This window comes from Mchenga conophoros, linkage group LG9 (assembly GCF_057382185.1).
Source record: "Mchenga conophoros isolate Kocher_MC1m ecotype Shallow Benthic linkage group LG9, M_conophoros_male_GT1.1, whole genome shotgun sequence".
NCBI lineage: Eukaryota > Metazoa > Chordata > Actinopteri > Cichliformes > Cichlidae > Mchenga > Mchenga conophoros.
In genome coordinates, this window is record NC_140534.1 from 32971862 (window position 1) to 32992829 (window position 20968).

Consider the following 20968-nt stretch of genomic DNA (forward strand, 5'->3'; position numbering starts at 1 on the left):
ATGAGAGAAATTCTGACAGTAGTCAGTGAAAACCGAGACAAGATGAAACACAGTGGTACAGGAAAAATGGATATACCATTAAACACAAATGTAAGGAGGAAAACTTGGGCTGGGAGTGAGAGCACTAAAGGAAAAGAAAACAGTTTGGCCATTTGTGAGTCTTGTAAGGCCCTGATACATGACAGCAACCAGTCTAACAATCCAGCATGGAATAGAAGAGAAATGGCTGAACTAACTAATTTGTCAAGAAACGATGTTCCACAACAGTATGAAATGAAGGGAAAGAAAAGAAAAAAGACAAAAACAGGCTCTGATTTACTCCCTCATGGTAAACACAAGGAAAGTGAAACAAAAAAGGCAAAACACTTACTTTCAGAACCGATGTTTGATCAAGATCAGTCAATTCCTCGTGTTAAACACAAGCAAACACAGACAGAAATAACAGGAAGCTTCCTTTCTAACACTCCAGGTGATGGGCTGAAATTTAATCAGCTCCAAAATCCAAAATCAAGTCACTCTAAATATCCTCCTCCCTGCTCCTTTTCTGTGACCTCTTTTGTTGACGAATCAGCAGCAGGTAGCAGCACTGCAAGTCCTGAGAGTGAAGAAATCGTGACACACAGTATTATGAAGTCAGGGATGAAAACTCTCCCTGTGAACCAGTCCAAGCTTTGGTTCTGCTCTTCTACAAACCCCCAGTTGAGCCTGATCTCAGCTCTAAGCTCAGTGTGTTGTTGCTTCCAAGGAACATCGTGATCCGTGATGTACAGCGCACCAGGAGGAAACTAATTGGGGATGAGAGGTACATAGATACATCTCCTCACTGCAAACTGCATCCAAAGCAGGTTTACACTCTGTCCACTGTTCCTGAGGATGATCTGATTACAGTTGAACCAAATGAAGCTGATTTTGATGATGAGTACTACGACAGTTACTTTACGACATTCCTTGTGTCTTTAGGAAGAATCCTCACAGATGTTAACCTCAGTCTGAAAGACAAGAGCAGCTCCACCTGTGTTTGGGAAAGAAAATTGTGTCTTTTCTCCCCTACAGTGGGAACTTTGAATCATCCTCCTTCTGAGAGGCTTTTAAACACACGAAGCTGCTTCATTGAAGGGATATCGGAACCTAATCTCAACAGCCTGATCGACAAACTGCTGGAGAAAAAGGTGATAACTGATGCAGAGAGGGAGGCAGCAGATGCGAAGCAAGACAAAAGGGAAAAGGCTCGTTTTGTTATCGACACTGTGAGGAAGAAAGGTGATGCTGCCAGTTCAGAGTTTATTAACTTTCTCCGTGAGCTTGACAAAATTTTTTGCGGGCATCTCGGTTTAAACTGAACAGATATTCTGTGACTTTGTTTTTGCAGAACTCGTGGGGAGAAAGTGAAGCAATTACCTGTAGGTTTGTGTGTGTATATATAGGGTCAGCAGGGAAAGGGCTGGGAAAAATCCAAAAACAGTATGTTGGTCTTAAAAGTATCTGATAAAACACTTTAAATATATACTGTCAGTCAATAGTTTTGACAGTCTCATTTAATGGTATTTCTTTAGTTTTACTACTTTCTACATTGTGGGTAAAAACTGAAGACATCAGATATTTTTAAGCAAAATTTCTATAACATAAAAAGGGCAAATTGGCCAGTGTGAACACAGTACTGTGCATTAACATTGATTTAAAAAAACAAATGTGTGGTTACTACTTCAATTAGAATTTTAAACATGCTTTTGTGCGATGCATCTATTTTTAGTTATGTTTTGTTTTCTAAGAATATAAAAAAATGAATAGGAAAAGTAAATAAAAACAATGCACATTACGACCAGTTTCAGAGTTTAACCCTGTCACTTGTACATTAATTCATAGAAGATAAGATACTTAAAATTTTAAACAATGGTTTTTTTTTTGCAAGTATCTTTAAAAGTCTGTAAAATGTGTTTCTTTAATGGTGCCAAAGTCATTTTTTTTTATCTTTCTGCGATGAGTGAAGAACACATTTTCCTGTGATTCTGAAACCTCCAATATTGCAGCTGCATATATTTTCTTTATTCTGTGTGTTTTATGAGTGCTGTTTTAAAATTCCGTGATGCTTTTGTATGCTTTTTTATGTTATTTTACAGTGACTTCTTGCTTTTAAACTTTGCACTTTGTGCAATGACAGTGATTTCAAAATCCTAGTCTGAGTTTAAATAAAGGGAAACAAACATTAAAGTGTCTTTAATCTGTGTTTGAATCTGTTCTACAAATCTGGCAGAAACTAAACAGCTAGACACATTTACCTTTAAATTCCTGGTTTTGAAATTATGCAATAATGTGAGTTAGATTTTAGTCTGCTCTTATTATATTCTCACTTTTATTTTTAGATTTTCAGTTTCTAGTTTGCTTTATTAACTATAATAACTTGTCCCCATGGTTATTTAACTTGTTTAAAGTAAAGTGAAACAATTTTTAGCTTTAAGACGGCCTTTAACGAGGTATCAAATTAATTAAATTTACTTGAAAGTGTGTTACAAGATCATTTCCTTTAAACTGTTTGTACCTTCATCAGCCAGCAGGGGGAGGCATTTGCTTAATAAGAGTGCTCACTGCAGGTGAAACCTGAAGAAGCCACGGTTTGATATCCTGCACAAAGCAAACCAAAAGCAGGACAATCACAGAATCTGCGCTTACATCTTTACATTTACCCTTTTAAATCATTGCTACGGGCCATTCAATCCACATACAACCTTTCCAAGAGCTTGGTCCGCATAGCCGGCAGTAAGTTGGACTCGTTCCGTGTGGGTGATGGGCTCCGCCAGGGCTGCCCTTTGTCACTGATTCTGTTCACAAATTTTATGGACAGAATTTCGAGGTGCAGCCAAGTGGCGCAAGGCTTTCACTTTGGTGGTCTCAGAATCTCATCTCTGCTTTTCACGGATGGCCTCAAGCTCGCACTGGAGCAGTTTGCAGCCAAGTGTGAAGCAGCGGGAATGAGGATCAACACCCCCAAATCTGAGGCCATGGTCCTCAGCTGGAAAAGGGTGGCTTGCCCACTCCGGGTCAGGGACGAGTTCCTGCCCCAAGTGGAGGAGTTTAAGTATCTCAGGGTCTAGTTCACGAGTGACGGGAGAAGGGAGCGGGAGCTCGACAGACGGATTGGTGCAGCGGCCACAGTGATGCGGACCCAGATAAGTGGAAGAAGATGGATGGATGGCACTGTTGTACCGAACCACTCAGTGTCATGCCGTCTTTATTTTGCTTGATTTATTTATTATTTTATTGCATTTACAAAGACATTTTCGGCTCTGCTTCTACTTTGTTGACTTATTAAACATATTTCAGTCTTACCTTACATTATACTGTGCATTGTGCTGATGTTTGTTGTGTTTAAATTAATATTCATGTGCTGGAAGAAAACAGTTTCTCAAATCTTAAATTGATAAAATCTACATCTTACAGTATAAAGCGCTTTGAGCCGACTGTTTTTGCAATTTAGTGAATATGAATTTAGGCACTTCCGCCCTGGGTTCACTTTCATAACGGTGTCTTTGACTTTGAAAGGATCGTAAACCCGCTTCCTGTTTGCGCTCTGACTGCCGCTGGCTTGCGCTCTCAGATCGAGTGATCAGATGTGAGTGAAGTTGGCACCCCCACCTTCCTCAAATCCAACAAAAGTGGTATCAAACGTTTGTCCTGCAAAAGTTTTTGTTTGTGCTCCTATCATTTTAAAGATATTAATAAAAATTCTGGAGGTCATCAGAAGTCAACCAGCCCCCCCACATTAATGGAATCAAACAAAACTGGTATCATTCAACTGTGCTATGTTTGTACTGGTTTTTGCTGCTAAAATTGTCGTTTGTGCTGCTTCTGTATTAAAGATATGAACGAAAATGTAAAGGTCAAAATGTCAACCAGCCCCCCCACATTACCCAAATCAAAGAAAATCGATGTCAAACATTTGTGCTGCTATTATTTTTAAGATATTAATAAAATAATGTCTTGATGTGTGCTTAATCATCCAGGTAAGTAAATCCCAAAAGGTTCCAAAATTATTTCATTTGACGTAATGAAACCAATAGATTTGAACGGGGTAAAACAAATAACGCGATTGATTCTTGCAATGCTTTTCCTGAAAGTTTTATTTGATGTAACGGGTTTCCAAATATAAACCAATACATTTGTTTGTAAAACAAATAATTACATTGATACTTGTAAAGAGTTTCCAAAAAGGTTTTGACTGGCAACAACGCTCACCTGCTAAATCCAACAGAACACCACTGGGACATTATGTTTCACTCCATCTGACTGTGCAGGAGCTCAGTGTTGGGTATGGTAAATGGTCTGTTTCATATTCAGTGTTTTTAGACTCTTCCTGGTTGTTGATGTTTGTTTCTATAGATGTTGTTGATGAGACTTAGCAGCTTCACCTCTGATCACACACACACACACTCAACTCCACTCACTCACCTGGACGATCAACACTCAGGCTAATGATGCTGATGTGGTTATTGCTCTGGGGATTTAGCAGGTGAGCTAAATCATGTGTAACGTGAATTTCCCAAGTGTGGCATTAATAAAGTCTGTGTCTATGCCAAACCTGAAGTTTAAACTCCTTTTTTAAATTTACCAACATTTCTGATTTGCAGCTAAGACTGTGACATGTTTTCACCATTTGCAAGCCAGAATAGCGATCACTCTCTGTCCAAAATGTGAACATTGGCATCCTCGAAAGAGTGACCTTTGTCCTTTAGATGCAGATGGACAGCTGAGTCTTGTCCTGTGGAGGTGGGAAATAATGTAGCTGATAGCACTTACATGGCATTGTTTCAAACTAACACTGGTTGGTTTATTACTTCGGGTTTTACTTTCAAGACTCACAAGAGCAGGTAAAACATATTCAGAGTCCATAAAAAGAATATTTAGACAAATCTGAAGTAAAAGAGTGATTTAAAAACACAACGTATAAGTGGAGCAAAGAATAACATAAGCATCATCCAAAACCAAATAATGATGTGGGTTCAAATGTTTACAAACAATTACAACTATAAAAGACCGCCACATGTGCCTAAATTGATTTTTATGGGCTATAAATTACAATCATTAAAGTGAACCTGAAAAGTTTAAAATATATTAGCTCATATGTAATGAAAAAGGAAAGTTTATTTTTATTTTAAATTAAGCTGGAAAAAAGTGAGCATTTTATGATATTGAGACCGCTTCATGTATTCTTCTAAATTGTGACTGTGTCATTAATTCAGCTGTCAACAAAAAAGAGTTTGAAGTTTTCGCACATTTAAACACAATTTTCAAAGCTAATCATAGACTTTCAGTGTAATTTTCTTGTGATTCATAAAGCTTGCCACAGTGAGGCAGATATTAAACACAACTGCAGCACAAATGTGAGTTTCTGCATTCTACTTTTAAATACTCTGGACATGTGTCTAAATGTTTCAGAAATACTGTAATCACTGTTAATCACTCATTTGGAATCAGCTGATTGGAGTCCATAGTTTAAGTAGGTGCTGTGTTTATAGACAAAGATTGTATGTAGTTTAAACATTATTTAAGGTAAATAAACACAGTCTATTATAAATAATCCTGAAGTGAAACAGAAACAGTCCGAGAGAACAAGATAATCATCTCTTAATTTGCCCAGTTTAGGTTTCTTCAGTTGTTTGTCATGACTCATTGCCTGTTCTGTCACTCCGCCACTTGTAAATAAACGTCACTGATATCATCAGTCTATTGCCTGCATGTTGGGTCCTTTTCCTCCAACACCACACAGCTCACCCCGGCAGCCGTGACAAAAAAGCAGCAAAAGACATTTTTATACAAACAAGCTTTTAATGTCTTTATTGTTGTTGTTTTATAATATTGGTATTAATATTTCTGGTTTTATTGTGAAACACTTTGTGATTTTAATCTCTGAATCTTGCTATATAAACACATTTTACATACTACTACTTACACTGTTCTGCTGAACAACAAACAATTGTGTTGTTATGTTACCACGATTTTTATGATCTTACAATGAAACAAAGATTTAATTATTCGTAAACTAAGTTTAGGATTTCCACAAATTTGTTTTGAAGGTGCATTAATTATATCCATTCATCCATCCATTCGCTTCCACGTATCCTTTTCAGGGGTGCTGGAGCACATCCAGGCTGTCATAGGGTGAGCGGCAGAGTACACCCTGCACAGGCTGCCAGTGTGTCGCAGGGCTAACACAGAGACACGGGCAACCATTTCCACTCACATTTACTTCCACATTCACACCTATGGGGAATTTAGTGTTTCCGATTAACCTATCCCCACATTACTTATATAATCAATATAAAATGTATTTACTGTTAAGCTAAATGTGCAGTCTCTATATCAAAGAACACATTTGTTTTACATTCAACCACAGAAGCTTGGTGTGTTGGAATATTTTAAGTATGGCTTGTTTCCAGTGCAGGCATTACTGCCTGAGTGATAGTCATGGATTTAATTGATCCAAATGTAAGTGCAGGAGAAAGTCTCAAACTTCCTTTAAGAACAGCAAATGTGTGTTGGAGATGCAATGAACTTGAACCTCGCTGTCACTTGGTGTTCGTTCTTCTTAGCATTAGCATTGTGCCGTGGGTGGGTCGCCTGTTAACAAGTTGTTGTAAACTGCGGTTTCAGCTGTCCACAAAAAGTGAGTTTGGCAGTTTTCGCACATTTAGACACATTTCAGTGTTTCACTCCACCGTGTGCCACAGCGAGGATGATATTAAACACAATTGTGCAACAAATGTGAGTTTTTAGAAGAGAAAACGTGTTTTTGAGTATTGTTTTGCAAGAAATGTGAGGGGGTTTGAAAAAAATTGTAACTCTTTTTACTTTGTGTTTAGAATTTTGAGATGTTTACAAACAATCTCTGTAAATGTGCCTAAATGTTTCAGAAATACTGTAATCACTCTTTATCAACATTTGAAATCTGCTGATTGGAGTCCATAGTTTAAGTAGGTGCTGTGTTTATAGACAAAGATTGTATGTAGTTTAAACATTATTTAAGGTAAATAAACACAGTCTATTATAAATAATCCTGAAGTGAAACAGAAACAGTCCGAGAGAACAAGATAATCATCAGCTGAAAACAGACAATGACAGTTGTGTTAATTAAAATGTCTACAGAGAAATTCCTTTTGTTGTCCTCATGACACCTCTTTAAAAAACATGTTGTCGTCACAGCAAAACATCCTGAATGTTTGTTCTTCTCATCTGTCAGTGAAAACATTTTGGGTGGAATAGAGCAAGTGATACGGGTTTTTCCACATCAGTATCCAACTTTCTGTCATGTTTGTTCAAGTCCCACAGCAACATCACCGTTCCTTTGTAAGAAGCTGGGAACTCTCACAACATAATTAATTCCTATTAAACTGTAAAATCTAATTATTTCCCAGAACTCAAAGAAACTATGCTAACCTGTTGCCTCCATAAAACTGAGTAAAACTTACTTATCATTACTATGTCCTGACAATTTATTCATTGCAAGTATACAGTATTAGGAATAACTTGATGTTTCTGACTGTGCTTAATTAAAAAAGAATAATTAACACCACGTCTTGTAATGGTGTTACAATCAGCCAACTTTTATTTTCAAATGCAAAAAATTCTATCAGCCAACATACTGGACACTGTTTGACCCTATTGGCCCCTATATTCTGGCAATGAATAATACTTCTCTCCATACCGGCTGAGTTCCCAGCAATTTTAGAGAAGCTGTTGTTGAATCAATATCAAATATGTCTGTGAAGGTTCTCAGTCATCCAGGTCATCGTAGTCTAAGAAGCTTGGAAAGAAAAGTGTCTGGACTTCTTTAAGTTGCTTGAGGATGTTTCACCTCTCATCCAAGAGAGAGTAACCCCCCAAAGAGGGACAAATGACATTTTCATCCAGTTAAATACAGATAAAACAGAAACTGATTGCTTTATTATTGCTCCTGATCACATGCTCTCAGAAATTAAGCTTTGGTCAATGATGAAAACTCTCCTGAGTTTCTCCGGTGTATCAGAGAAACTCAGGAGAGTTTTCTCCAAGCACGACATCCCAGTGTACTTCAGACCGAGCAACACGCTCAGACAGAAACTGGTTCACCCGAAAGACAAAACTCCTAAACACAAACTTAATAATGTGGTGTATGCTGTACAGTGCAGCGAGGAATGCCCAGACCTCTACATCGGAGAGACCAAACAGCCACTCCACAAGCGCATGGCACAACATAGAAGAGCCACCTCCACAGGACAAGACTCAGCAGTTCGTCTGCATCTAAAGGATAAAGGACACTCTTTCGAGGATGCCAATGTTCACATTTTGGACAGAGAGGACAGATGGTTTGAAAGAGGAGTGAAAGAAGCCATCTATGTCCACTGTGAGCGACCATCTTTGAACAGAGGCGGGGGTTTACGACACCAACTGTCTGCCATCTATAATCCAGTTTTGAGAGCCTTAACGCCCACTCACATCCTGGGCCATCTGACCTCAGGAAATCACATGATAGGGTGGGGCCAGGTTTCACAATGAGCTCACCCAAAACCCTGGCTGATTGTGACCCACACCCGCTTTCACACCTTGGCTCATGTGATTAGGTAGAGGATCATCAGGGGGTCCTTTGTCCCTCTTTGGGGGGAAACTCCCACTGGGTTTAAATCTGGGACTCCCCACCATTGACCCTTAGAACTGAAGAAGCTTCTCGAATGAGAGGTGAAACGTCTTCAAGCAACTTAAAGAAGTCCAGACGCTTTTCTTTCCAAGCTCCTTAGATAATAGCAGTAGGTACAAAAGACAATCTATGTCTCTCTGTCTTCATTGCAGGCACTTTATAACGACGTCCTGATGGAAGCAGTTGAAAATCATTAAAGAGAGGATGATCTGAACACAACAAGACAGAGGTTGCCTTCCTCAGCACCTGCCTGTTATAAAAGTCCACAAGCTGAACCTGAGACCTCCCTGAAATCAGGTTCAGATTTTCAGACCCTTTATTTCAGTCGAGTCTTAGAAAATTAGGTAATATATTTGACAGTTCAATGTCTCTTGACTCATTCTAAACAACATTTCTAAACTCATACTACTGGTGTCTAAGGCAGAGCTTGAGATAATAATTCATGCTTTTATTTCTTCTTGTTTGGATTATTGTAGCGGTCTTTTCACTTGTCTCAACAAATCAGCACGGGATCGCCTTCAGACGGTACAGAACGCTGCGGCAAGACATTGAACTGGCACAAACAACAGGTCACCAGTTACTCCAGTATTGGCTTCTCTTCTTTGGTTGACAGTAAATTTTAGGATTTAAAAATAAATTGTTGTAACTTTTAGAGCTCCGCATTGTGAAGCTCTGACCTGTTGAAACCTAGTTCTTCATCCTGAGCACTTAGGTCTGCAGGTCAGGGGTAACTATTTGTCCCACATACTTGTTTCAAAACACGTAGTGATCGGGCTTTTCAGGTACTGTTCCCAAGGCTGTGGAAGTCTCTGCCATTGCCTTTCTTTATGCTTTCTAGATTCTACTGATTCCGTTAAAAATGTCATGGTGCTGGGTCGTTGAAACAGCGTTTTATGTCTAATATGATTATTGTCTTCTGTTCAAGTTTATTCTGATTTTGGTATCCTGTGTCCTCCCCTTGTGCCCTGTTTGTGTCACTGAGTTTGTGTTGTGGATTTCCTGTTTTATTTTGATGGTCTGTGTCTGTTGTCACTGTGTTCAGCTTGTATCCTCCGGTAGTCTCGCGTATTAGGATCAGCTGTTCTTCCCACCTGTGTTCATTACCTGGTCTCCTTGTGTGTGTGTGTGTGTGTGTGTGTGTGTGTGTGTGTGTGTGTGTGTGTGTGTGTGTGTGTGTGTGTGTATAGTGGGTGTCGGTCTGCGTTGCTTGTTGGCTCGTCTGCGTTTCATGGTGTTTTGGTTCTATGGTCTGCGTCTCTCTGCTCTTCACCCTGTTTCGTCATTATTTTCAGGTCTGCTCTTAATTTGCCCAGTTTAGGTTTCTTCAGTTGTTTGTCATGACTCATTGCCTGTTCTGTCACTCCGCCACTTGTAAATAAACGTCACTGATATCATCAGTCTATTGCCTGCATGTTGGGTCCTTTTCCTCCAACACCACACAGCTCACCCCGGCAGCCGTGACAAAAAAGCAGCAAAAGACATTTTTATACAAACAAGCTTTTAATGTCTTTATTGTTGTTGTTTTATAATATTGGTATTAATATTTCTGGTTTTATTGTGAAACACTTTGTGATTTTAATCTCTGAATCTTGCTATATAAACACATTTTACATACTACTACTTACACTGTTCTGCTGAACAACAAACAATTGTGTTGTTATGTTACCACGATTTTTATGATCTTACAATGAAACAAAGATTTAATTATTCGTAAACTAAGTTTAGGATTTCCACAAATTTGTTTTGAAGGTGCATTAATTATATCCATTCATCCATCCATTCGCTTCCACGTATCCTTTTCAGGGGTGCTGGAGCACATCCAGGCTGTCATAGGGTGAGCGGCAGAGTACACCCTGCACAGGCTGCCAGTGTGTCGCAGGGCTAACACAGAGACACGGGCAACCATTTCCACTCACATTTACTTCCACATTCACACCTATGGGGAATTTAGTGTTTCCGATTAACCTATCCCCACATTACTTATATAATCAATATAAAATGTATTTACTGTTAAGCTAAATGTGCAGTCTCTATATCAAAGAACACATTTGTTTTACATTCAACCACAGAAGCTTGGTGTGTTGGAATATTTTAAGTATGGCTTGTTTCCAGTGCAGGCATTACTGCCTGAGTGATAGTCATGGATTTAATTGATCCAAATGTAAGTGCAGGAGAAAGTCTCAAACTTCCTTTAAGAACAGCAAATGTGTGTTGGAGATGCAATGAACTTGAACCTCGCTGTCACTTGGTGTTCGTTCTTCTTAGCATTAGCATTGTGCCGTGGGTGGGTCGCCTGTTAACAAGTTGTTGTAAACTGCGGTTTCAGCTGTCCACAAAAAGTGAGTTTGGCAGTTTTCGCACATTTAGTCACATTTCAGTGTTTCACTCCACCGTGTGCCACAGCGAGGATGATATTAAACACAATTGTGCAACAAATGTGAGTTTTTAGAAGAGAAAACGTGTTTTTGAGTATTGTTTTGCAAGAAATGTGAGGGGGTTTGAAAAAAATTGTAACTCTTTTTACTTTGTGTTTAGAATTTTGAGATGTTTACAAACAATCTCTGTAAATGTGCCTAAATGTTTCAGAAATACTGTAATCACTCTTTATCAACATTTGAAATCTGCTGATTGGAGTCCATAGTTTAAGTAGGTGCTGTGTTTATAGACAAAGATTGTATGTAGTTTAAACATTATTTAAGGTAAATAAACACAGTCTATTATAAATAATCCTGAAGTGAAACAGAAACAGTCTGAGAGAACAAGATAATCATCAGCTGAAAACAGACAATGACAGTTGTGTTAACTAAAATGTCTACAGAGAAATTCCTTTTGTTGTCCTCATGACACCTCTTTAAAAAACATGTTGTCGTCACAGCAAAACATCCTGAATGTTTGTTCTTCTCATCTGTCAGTGAAAACATTTTGGGTGGAATAGAGCAAGTGATACGGGTTTTTCCACATCAGTATCCAACTTTCTGTCATGTTTGTTCAAGTCCCACAGCAACATCACCGTTCCTTTGTAAGAAGCTGGGAACTCTCACAACATAATTAATTCCTATTAAACTGTAAAATCTAATTATTTCCCAGAACTCAAAGAAACTATGCTAACCTGTTGCCTCCATAAAACTGAGTAAAACTTACTTATCATTACTATGTCCTGACAATTTATTCATTGCAAGTATACAGTATTAGGAATAACTTGATGTTTCTGACTGTGCTTAATTAAAAAAAGAATAATTAACACCACGTCTTGTAATGGTGTTACAATCAGCCAACTTTTATTTTCAAATGCAAAAAATTCTATCAGCCAACATACTGGACACTGTTTGACCCTATTGGCCCCTATATTCTGGCAATGAATAATACTTCTCTCCATACCGGCTGAGTTCCCAGCAATTTTAGAGAAGCTGTTGTTGAATCAATATCAAATATGTCTGTGAAGGTTCTCAGTCATCCAGGTCATCGTAGTCTAAGAAGCTTGGAAAGAAAAGTGTCTGGACTTCTTTAAGTTGCTTGAGGATGTTTCACCTCTCATCCAAGAGAGAGTAACCCCCCAAAGAGGGACAAATGACATTTTCATCCAGTTAAATACAGATAAAACAGAAACTGATTGCTTTATTATTGCTCCTGATCACATGCTCTCAGAAATTAAGCTTTGGTCAATGATGAAAACTCTCCTGAGTTTCTCCGGTGTATCAGAGAAACTCAGGAGAGTTTTCTCCAAACACGACATCCCAGTGTACTTCAGACCGAGCAACACGCTCAGACAGAAACTGGTTCACCCGAAAGACAAAACTCCTAAACACAAACTTAACAATGTGGTGTATGCTGTACAGTGCAGCGAGGAATGCTCAGACCTCTACATCGGAGAGACCAAACAGCCACTCCACAAGCGCATGGCACAACATAGAAGAGCCACCTCCACAGGACAAGACTCAGCAGTTCGTCTGCATCTAAAGGATAAAGGACACTCTTTTGAGGATGCCAATGTTCACATTTTGGACAGAGAGGACAGATGGTTTGAAAGAGGAGTGAAAGAAGCATCTATGTCCACTGTGAGCGACCATCTTTGAACAGAGGCGGGGGTTTACGACACCAACTGTCTGCCATCTATAATCCAGTTTTGAGAGCCTTAACGCCCACTCACATCCTGGGCCATCTGACCTCAGGAAATCACATGATAGGGTGGGGCCAGGTTTCACAATGAGCTCACCCAAAACCCTGGCTGATTGTGACCCACACCCGCTTTCACACCTTGGCTCATGTGATTAGGTAGAGGATCATCAGGGGGTCCTTTGTCCCTCTTTGGGGGGAAACTCCCACTGGGTTTAAATCTGGGACTCCCCACCATTGACCCTTAGAACTGAAGAAGCTTCTCGAATGAGAGGTGAAACGTCTTCAAGCAACTTAAAGAAGTCCAGACGCTTTTCTTTCCAAGCTCCTTAGATAATAGCAGTAGGTACAAAAGACAATCTATGTCTCTCTGTCTTCATTGCAGGCACTTTATAACGACGTCCTGATGGAAGCAGTTGAAAATCATTAAAGAGAGGATGATCTGAACACAACAAGACAGAGGTTGCCTTCCTCAGCACCTGCCTGTTATAAAAGTCCACAAGCTGAACCTGAGACCTCCCTGAAATCAGGTTCAGATTTTCAGACCCTTTATTTCAGTCGAGTCTTAGAAAATTAGGTAATATATTTGACAGTTCAATGTCTCTTGACTCATTCTAAACAACATTTCTAAACTCATACTACTGGTGTCTAAGGCAGAGCTTGAGATAATAATTCATGCTTTTATTTCTTCTTGTTTGGATTATTGTAGCGGTCTTTTCACTTGTCTCAACAAATCAGCACGGGATCGCCTTCAGACGGTACAGAACGCTGCGGCAAGACATTGAACTGGCACAAACAACAGGTGACCAGTTACTCCAGTATTGGCTTCTCTTCTTTGGTTGACAGTAAATTTTAGGATTTAAAAATAAATTGTTGTAACTTTTAGAGCTCCGCATTGTGAAGCTCTGACCTGTTGAAACCTAGTTCTTCATCCTGAGCACTTAGGTCTGCAGGTCAGGGGTAACTATTTGTCCCACATACTTGTTTCAAAACACGTAGTGATCGGGCTTTTCAGGTACTGTTCCCAAGGCTGTGGAAGTCTCTGCCATTGCCTTTCTTTATGCTTTCTAGATTCTACTGATTCCGTTAAAAATGTCATGGTGCTGGGTCGTTGAAACAGCGTTTTATGTCTAATATGATTATTGTCTTCTGTTCAAGTTTATTCTGATTTTGGTATCCTGTGTCCTCCCCTTGTGCCCTGTTTGTGTCACTGAGTTTGTGTTGTGGATTTCCTGTTTTATTTTGATGGTCTGTGTCTGTTGTCACTGTGTTCAGCTTGTATCCTCCGGTAGTCTCGCGTATTAGGATCAGCTGTTCTTCCCACCTGTGTTCATTACCTGGTCTCCTTGTGTGTGTGTGTGTGTGTGTGTGTGTGTGTGTGTGTGTGTGTATAGTGGGTGTCGGTCTGCGTTGCTTGTTGGCTCGTCTGCGTTTCATGGTGTTTTGGTTCTATGGTCTGCGTCTCTCTGCTCTTCACCCTGTTTCGTCATTATTTTCAGGTCTGCTCTTAATTTGCCCAGTTTAGGTTTCTTCAGTTGTTTGTCATGACTCATTGCCTGTTCTGTCACTCCGCCACTTGTAAATAAACGTCACTGATATCATCAGTCTATTGCCTGCATGTTGGGTCCTTTTCCTCCAACACCACACAGCTCACCCCGGCAGCCGTGACAAAAAAGCAGCAAAAGACATTTTTATACAAACAAGCTTTTAATGTCTTTATTGTTGTTGTTTTATAATATTGGTATTAATATTTCTGGTTTTATTGTGAAACACTTTGTGATTTTAATCTCTGAATCTTGCTATATAAACACATTTTACATACTACTACTTACACTGTTCTGCTGAACAACAAACAATTGTGTTGTTATGTTACCACGATTTTTATGATCTTACAATGAAACAAAGATTTAATTATTCGTAAACTAAGTTTAGGATTTCCACAAATTTGTTTTGAAGGTGCATTAATTATATCCATTCATCCATCCATTCGCTTCCACGTATCCTTTTCAGGGGTGCTGGAGCACATCCAGGCTGTCATAGGGTGAGCGGCAGAGTACACCCTGCACAGGCTGCCAGTGTGTCGCAGGGCTAACACAGAGACACGGGCAACCATTTCCACTCACATTTACTTCCACATTCACACCTATGGGGAATTTAGTGTTTCCGATTAACCTATCCCCACATTACTTATATAATCAATATAAAATGTATTTACTGTTAAGCTAAATGTGCAGTCTCTATATCAAAGAACACATTTGTTTTACATTCAACCACAGAAGCTTGGTGTGTTGGAATATTTTAAGTATGGCTTGTTTCCAGTGCAGGCATTACTGCCTGAGTGATAGTCATGGATTTAATTGATCCAAATGTAAGTGCAGGAGAAAGTCTCAAACTTCCTTTAAGAACAGCAAATGTGTGTTGGAGATGCAATGAACTTGAACCTCGCTGTCACTTGGTGTTCGTTCTTCTTAGCATTAGCATTGTGCCGTGGGTGGGTCGCCTGTTAACAAGTTGTTGTAAACTGCGGTTTCAGCTGTCCACAAAAAGTGAGTTTGGCAGTTTTCGCACATTTAGACACATTTCAGTGTTTCACTCCACCGTGTGCCACAGCGAGGATGATATTAAACACAATTGTGCAACAAATGTGAGTTTTTAGAAGAGAAAACGTGTTTTTGAGTATTGTTTTGCAAGAAATGTGAGGGGGTTTGAAAAAAATTGTAACTCTTTTTACTTTGTGTTTAGAATTTTGAGATGTTTACAAACAATCTCTGTAAATGTGCCTAAATGTTTCAGAAATACTGTAATCACTCTTTATCAACATTTGAAATCTGCTGATTGGAGTCCATAGTTTAAGTAGGTGCTGTGTTTATAGACAAAGATTGTATGTAGTTTAAACATTATTTAAGGTAAATAAACACAGTCTATTATAAATAATCCTGAAGTGAAACAGAAACAGTCCGAGAGAACAAGATAATCATCAGCTGAAAACAGACAATGACAGTTGTGTTAACTAAAATGTCTACAGAGAAATTCCTTTTGTTGTCCTCATGACACCTCTTTAAAAAACATGTTGTCGTCACAGCAAAACATCCTGAATGTTTGTTCTTCTCATCTGTCAGTGAAAACATTTTGGGTGGAATAGAGCAAGTGATACGGGTTTTTCCACATCAGTATCCAACTTTCTGTCATGTTTGTTCAAGTCCCACAGCAACATCACCGTTCCTTTGTAAGAAGCTGGGAACTCTCACAACATAATTAATTCCTATTAAACTGTAAAATCTAATTATTTCCCAGAACTCAAAGAAACTATGCTAACCTGTTGCCTCCATAAAACTGAGTAAAACTTACTTATCATTACTATGTCCTGACAATTTATTCATTGCAAGTATACAGTATTAGGAATAACTTGATGTTTCTGACTGTGCTTAATTAAAAAAGAATAATTAACACCACGTCTTGTAATGGTGTTACAATCAGCCAACTTTTATTTTCAAATGCAAAAAATTCTATCAGCCAACATACTGGACACTGTTTGACCCTATTGGCCCCTATATTCTGGCAATGAATAATACTTCTCTCCATACCGGCTGAGTTCCCAGCAATTTTAGAGAAGCTGTTGTTGAATCAATATCAAATATGTCTGTGAAGGTTCTCAGTCATCCAGGTCATCGTAGTCTAAGAAGCTTGGAAAGAAAAGTGTCTGGACTTCTTTAAGTTGCTTGAGGATGTTTCACCTCTCATCCAAGAGAGAGTAACCCCCCAAAGAGGGACAAATGACATTTTCATCCAGTTAAATACAGATAAAACAGAAACTGATTGCTTTATTATTGCTCCTGATCACATGCTCTCAGAAATTAAGCTTTGGTCAATGATGAAAACTCTCCTGAGTTTCTCCGGTGTATCAGAGAAACTCAGGAGAGTTTTCTCTAAACACGACATCCCAGTGTACTTCAGACCGAGCAACACGCTCAGACAGAAACTGGTTCACCCGAAAGACAAAACTCCTAAACACAAACTTAATAATGTGGTGTATGCTGTACAGTGCAGCGAGGAATGCCCAGACCTCTACATCGGAGAGACCAAACAGCCACTCCACAAGCGCATGGCACAACATAGAAGAGCCACCTCCACAGGACAAGACTCAGCAGTTCGTCTGCATCTAAAGGATAAAGGACACTCTTTTGAGGATGCCAATGTTCACATTTTGGACAGAGAGGACAGATGGTTTGAAAGAGGAGTGAAAGAAGCCATCTATGTCCACTGTGAGCGACCATCTTTGAACAGAGGCGGGGGTTTACGACACCAACTCTCTGCCATCTATAATCCAGTTTTGAGATCCTTAACGCCCACTCACATCCTGGGCCATCTGACCTCAGGAAATCACATGATAGGGTGGGGCCAGGTTTCACAATGAGCTCACCCAAAACCCTGGCTGATTGTGACCCACACCCGCTTTCACACCTTGGCTCATGTGATTAGGTAGAGGATCATCAGGGGGTCCTTTGTCCCTCTTTGGGGGGAAACTCCCACTGGGTTTAAATCTGGGACTCCCCACCATTGACCCTTAGAACTGAAGAAGCTTCTCGAATGAGAGGTGAAACGTCTTCAAGCAACTTAAAGAAGTCCAGACGCTTTTCTTTCCAAGCTCCTTAGATAATAGCAGTAGGTACAAAAGACAATCTATGTCTCTCTGTCTTCATTGCAGGCACTTTATAACGACGTCCTGATGGAAGCAGTTGAAAATCATTAAAGAGAGGATGATCTGAACACAACAAGACAGAGGTTGCCTTCCTCAGCACCTGCCTGTTATAAAAGTCCACAAGCTGAACCTGAGACCTCCCTGAAATCAGGTTCAGATTTTCAGACCCTTTATTTCAGTCGAGTCTTAGAAAATTAGGTAATATATTTGACAGTTCAATGTCTCTTGACTCATTCTAAACAACATTTCTAAACTCATACTACTGGTGTCTAAGGCAGAGCTTGAGATAATAATTCATGCTTTTATTTCTTCTTGTTTGGATTATTGTAGCGATCTTTTCACTTGTCTCAACAAATCAGCACGGGATCGCCTTCAGACGGTACAGAACGCTGCGGCAAGACATTGAACTGGCACAAACAACAGGTCACCAGTTACTCCAGTATTGGCTTCTCTTCTTTGGTTGACAGTAAATTTTAGGATTTAAAAATAAATTGTTGTAACTTTTAGAGCTCCGCATTGTGAAGCTCTGACCTGTTGAAACCTAGTTCTTCATCCTGAGCACTTAGGTCTGCAGGTCAGGGGTAACTATTTGTCCCACATACTTGTTTCAAAACACGTAGTGATCGGGCTTTTCAGGTACTGTTCCCAAGGCTGTGGAAGTCTCTGCCATTGCCTTTCTTTATGCTTTCTAGATTCTACTGATTCCGTTAAAAATGTCATGGTGCTGGGTCGTTGAAACAGCGTTTTTTAATTCTAATATGATTATTGTCTTCTGTTCAAGTTTATTCTGATTTTGGTATCCTGTGTCCTCCCCTTGTGCCCTGTTTGTGTCACTGAGTTTGTGTTGTGGATTTCCTGTTTTATTTTGATGGTCTGTGTCTGTTGTCACTGTGTTCAGCTTGTATCCTCCGGTAGTCTCGCGTATTAGGATCAGCTGTTCTTCCCACCTGTGTTCATTACCTGGTCTCCTTGTGTGTGTGTGTGTGTGTGTGTGTGTGTGTGTGTGTGTGTGTGTGTGTGTGTGTGTGTGTGTGTGTGTGTGTGTGTGTATAGTGGGTGTCGGTCTGCGTTGCTTGTTGGCTCGTCTGCGTTTCATGGTGTTTTGGTTCTATGGTCTGCGTCTCTCTGCTCTTCACCCTGTTTCGTCATTATTTTCAGGTCTGCTCTTAATTTGCCCAGTTTAGGTTTCTTCAGTTGTTTGTCATGACTCATTGCCTGTTCTGTCACTCCGCCACTTGTAAATAAACGTCACTGATATCATCAGTCTATTGCCTGCATGTTGGGTCCTTTTCCTCCAACACCACACAGCTCACCCCGGCAGCCGTGACAAAAAAGCAGCAAAAGACATTTTTATACAAACAAGCTTTTAATGTCTTTATTGTTGTTGTTTTATAATATTGGTATTAATATTTCTGGTTTTATTGTGAAACACTTTGTGATTTTAATCTCTGAATCTTGCTATATAAACACATTTTACATACTACTACTTACACTGTTCTGCTGAACAACAAACAATTGTGTTGTTATGTTACCACGATTTTTATGATCTTACAATGAAACAAAGATTTAATTATTCGTAAACTAAGTTTAGGATTTCCACAAATTTGTTTTGAAGGTGCATTAATTATATCCATTCATCCATCCATTCGCTTCCACGTATCCTTTTCAGGGGTGCTGGAGCACATCCAGGCTGTCATAGGGTGAGCGGCAGAGTACACCCTGCACAGGCTGCCAGTGTGTCGCAGGGCTAACACAGAGACACGGGCAACCATTTCCACTCACATTTACTTCCACATTCACACCTATGGGGAATTTAGTGTTTCCGATTAACCTATCCCCACATTACTTATATAATCAATATAAAATGTATTTACTGTTAAGCTAAATGTGCAGTCTCTATATCAAAGAACACATTTGTTTTACATTCAACCACAGAAGCTTGGTGTGTTGGAATATTTTAAGTATGGCTTGTTTCCAGTGCAGGCATTACTGCCTGAGTGATAGTCATGGATTTAATTGATCCAAATGTAAGTGCAGGAGAAAGTCTCAAACTTCCTTTAAGAACAGCAAATGTGTGTTGGAGATGCAATGAACTTGAACCTCGCTGTCACTTGGTGTTCGTTCTTCTTAGCATTAGCATTGTGCCGTGGGTGGGTCGCCTGTTAACAAGTTGTTGTAAACTGCGGTTTCAGCTGTCCACAAAAAGTGAGTTTGGCAGTTTTCGCACATTTAGACACATTTCAGTGTTTCACTCCACCGTGTGCCACAGCGAGGATGATATTAAACACAATTGTGCAACAAATGTGAGTTTTTAGAAGAGAAAACGTGTTTTTGAGTATTGTTTTGCAAGAAATGTGAGGGGGTTTGAAAAAAATTGTAACTCTTTTTACTTTGTGTTTAGAATTTTGAGATGTTTACAAACAATCTCTGTAAATGTGCCTAAATGTTTCAGAAATACTGTAATCACTCTTTATCAACATTTGAAATCTGCTGATTGGAGTCCATAGTTTAAGTAGGTGCTGTGTTTATAGACAAAGATTGTATGTAGTTTAAACATTATTTAAGGTAAATAAACACAGTCTATTATAAATAATCCTGAAGTGAAACAGAAACAGTCCGAGAGAACAAGATAATCATCAGCTGAAAACAGACAATGACAGTTGTGTTAACTAAAATGTCTACAGAGAAATTCCTTTTGTTGTCCTCATGACACCTCTTTAAAAAACATGTTGTCGTCACAGCAAAACATCCTGAATGTTTGTTCTTCTCATCTGTCAGTGAAAACATTTTGGGTGGAATAGAGCAAGTGATACGGGTTTTTCCACATCAGTATCCAACTTTCTGTCATGTTTGTTCAAGTCCCACAGCAACATCACCGTTCCTTTGTAATAGTGATAGGCTTTCTGGCTTTTTTTAGAGAACCGGCTCTTTCGGCTTCGCTCACTAAAAAGAGAAGGCTCTTTCTGCTCCCAACCGGCTCTACAGGGTTTTTTTTGTTAGCTTTAATTTATTATTAAAAACAATATAAAATTCTTTTTTACATTAGTAATTCCTTTTGTGCATAGAAGTTGTTTTATTTATATATGTTTATATATAAATATATAAGGTGGCCCCTAGAGACAAATCACGTTAGAACTACAAAGCACGTACACCCATACGGAAAAGAAATGGTAAAAACTCAGTCGGGGTGGTCTGCCTCTCCCCACCGCAGGGAAAAGGGTAACACCACCTGGGTCTGGGTGCAGTTCCCCCCTCCAGGAGCAAGGGTACCTAGACCCGGTTTGTAGAGTACGCTTGGGGAGTGTGATCGTGTGTACAGCGTCTCTTTATGTCTGTCTCCACGTTGGTTGAGTGTGGAGTGCATATGAGAGCATGAGGGGGGGAATGGATGTTTGTGTCTGTGTGTGCCTGTATGTCTGTGTCTATATGTCAGGTTGGGTATCAGACGCCACCTCTCTGGGGACACCTCAGGCCCTCCAAGGTTTGGAGGC

General features: G+C 39.5%; 1 protein-coding gene across 1 annotated transcript; it reads left to right on the forward strand.

The window, feature by feature from the left end:
• LOC146567686 (uncharacterized) lies at positions 1-1863 on the forward strand. The gene is made up of 2 exons (XM_085285866.1): positions 1-90; positions 624-1863. The coding sequence occupies exons 1-2, from the start codon at positions 1-3 to the stop codon at positions 1338-1340; spliced, it is 807 nt and encodes a 268-aa protein (XP_085141992.1). The 3' UTR covers positions 1341-1863.
• Positions 1864-20968: the final 19105 nt, after the last annotated feature.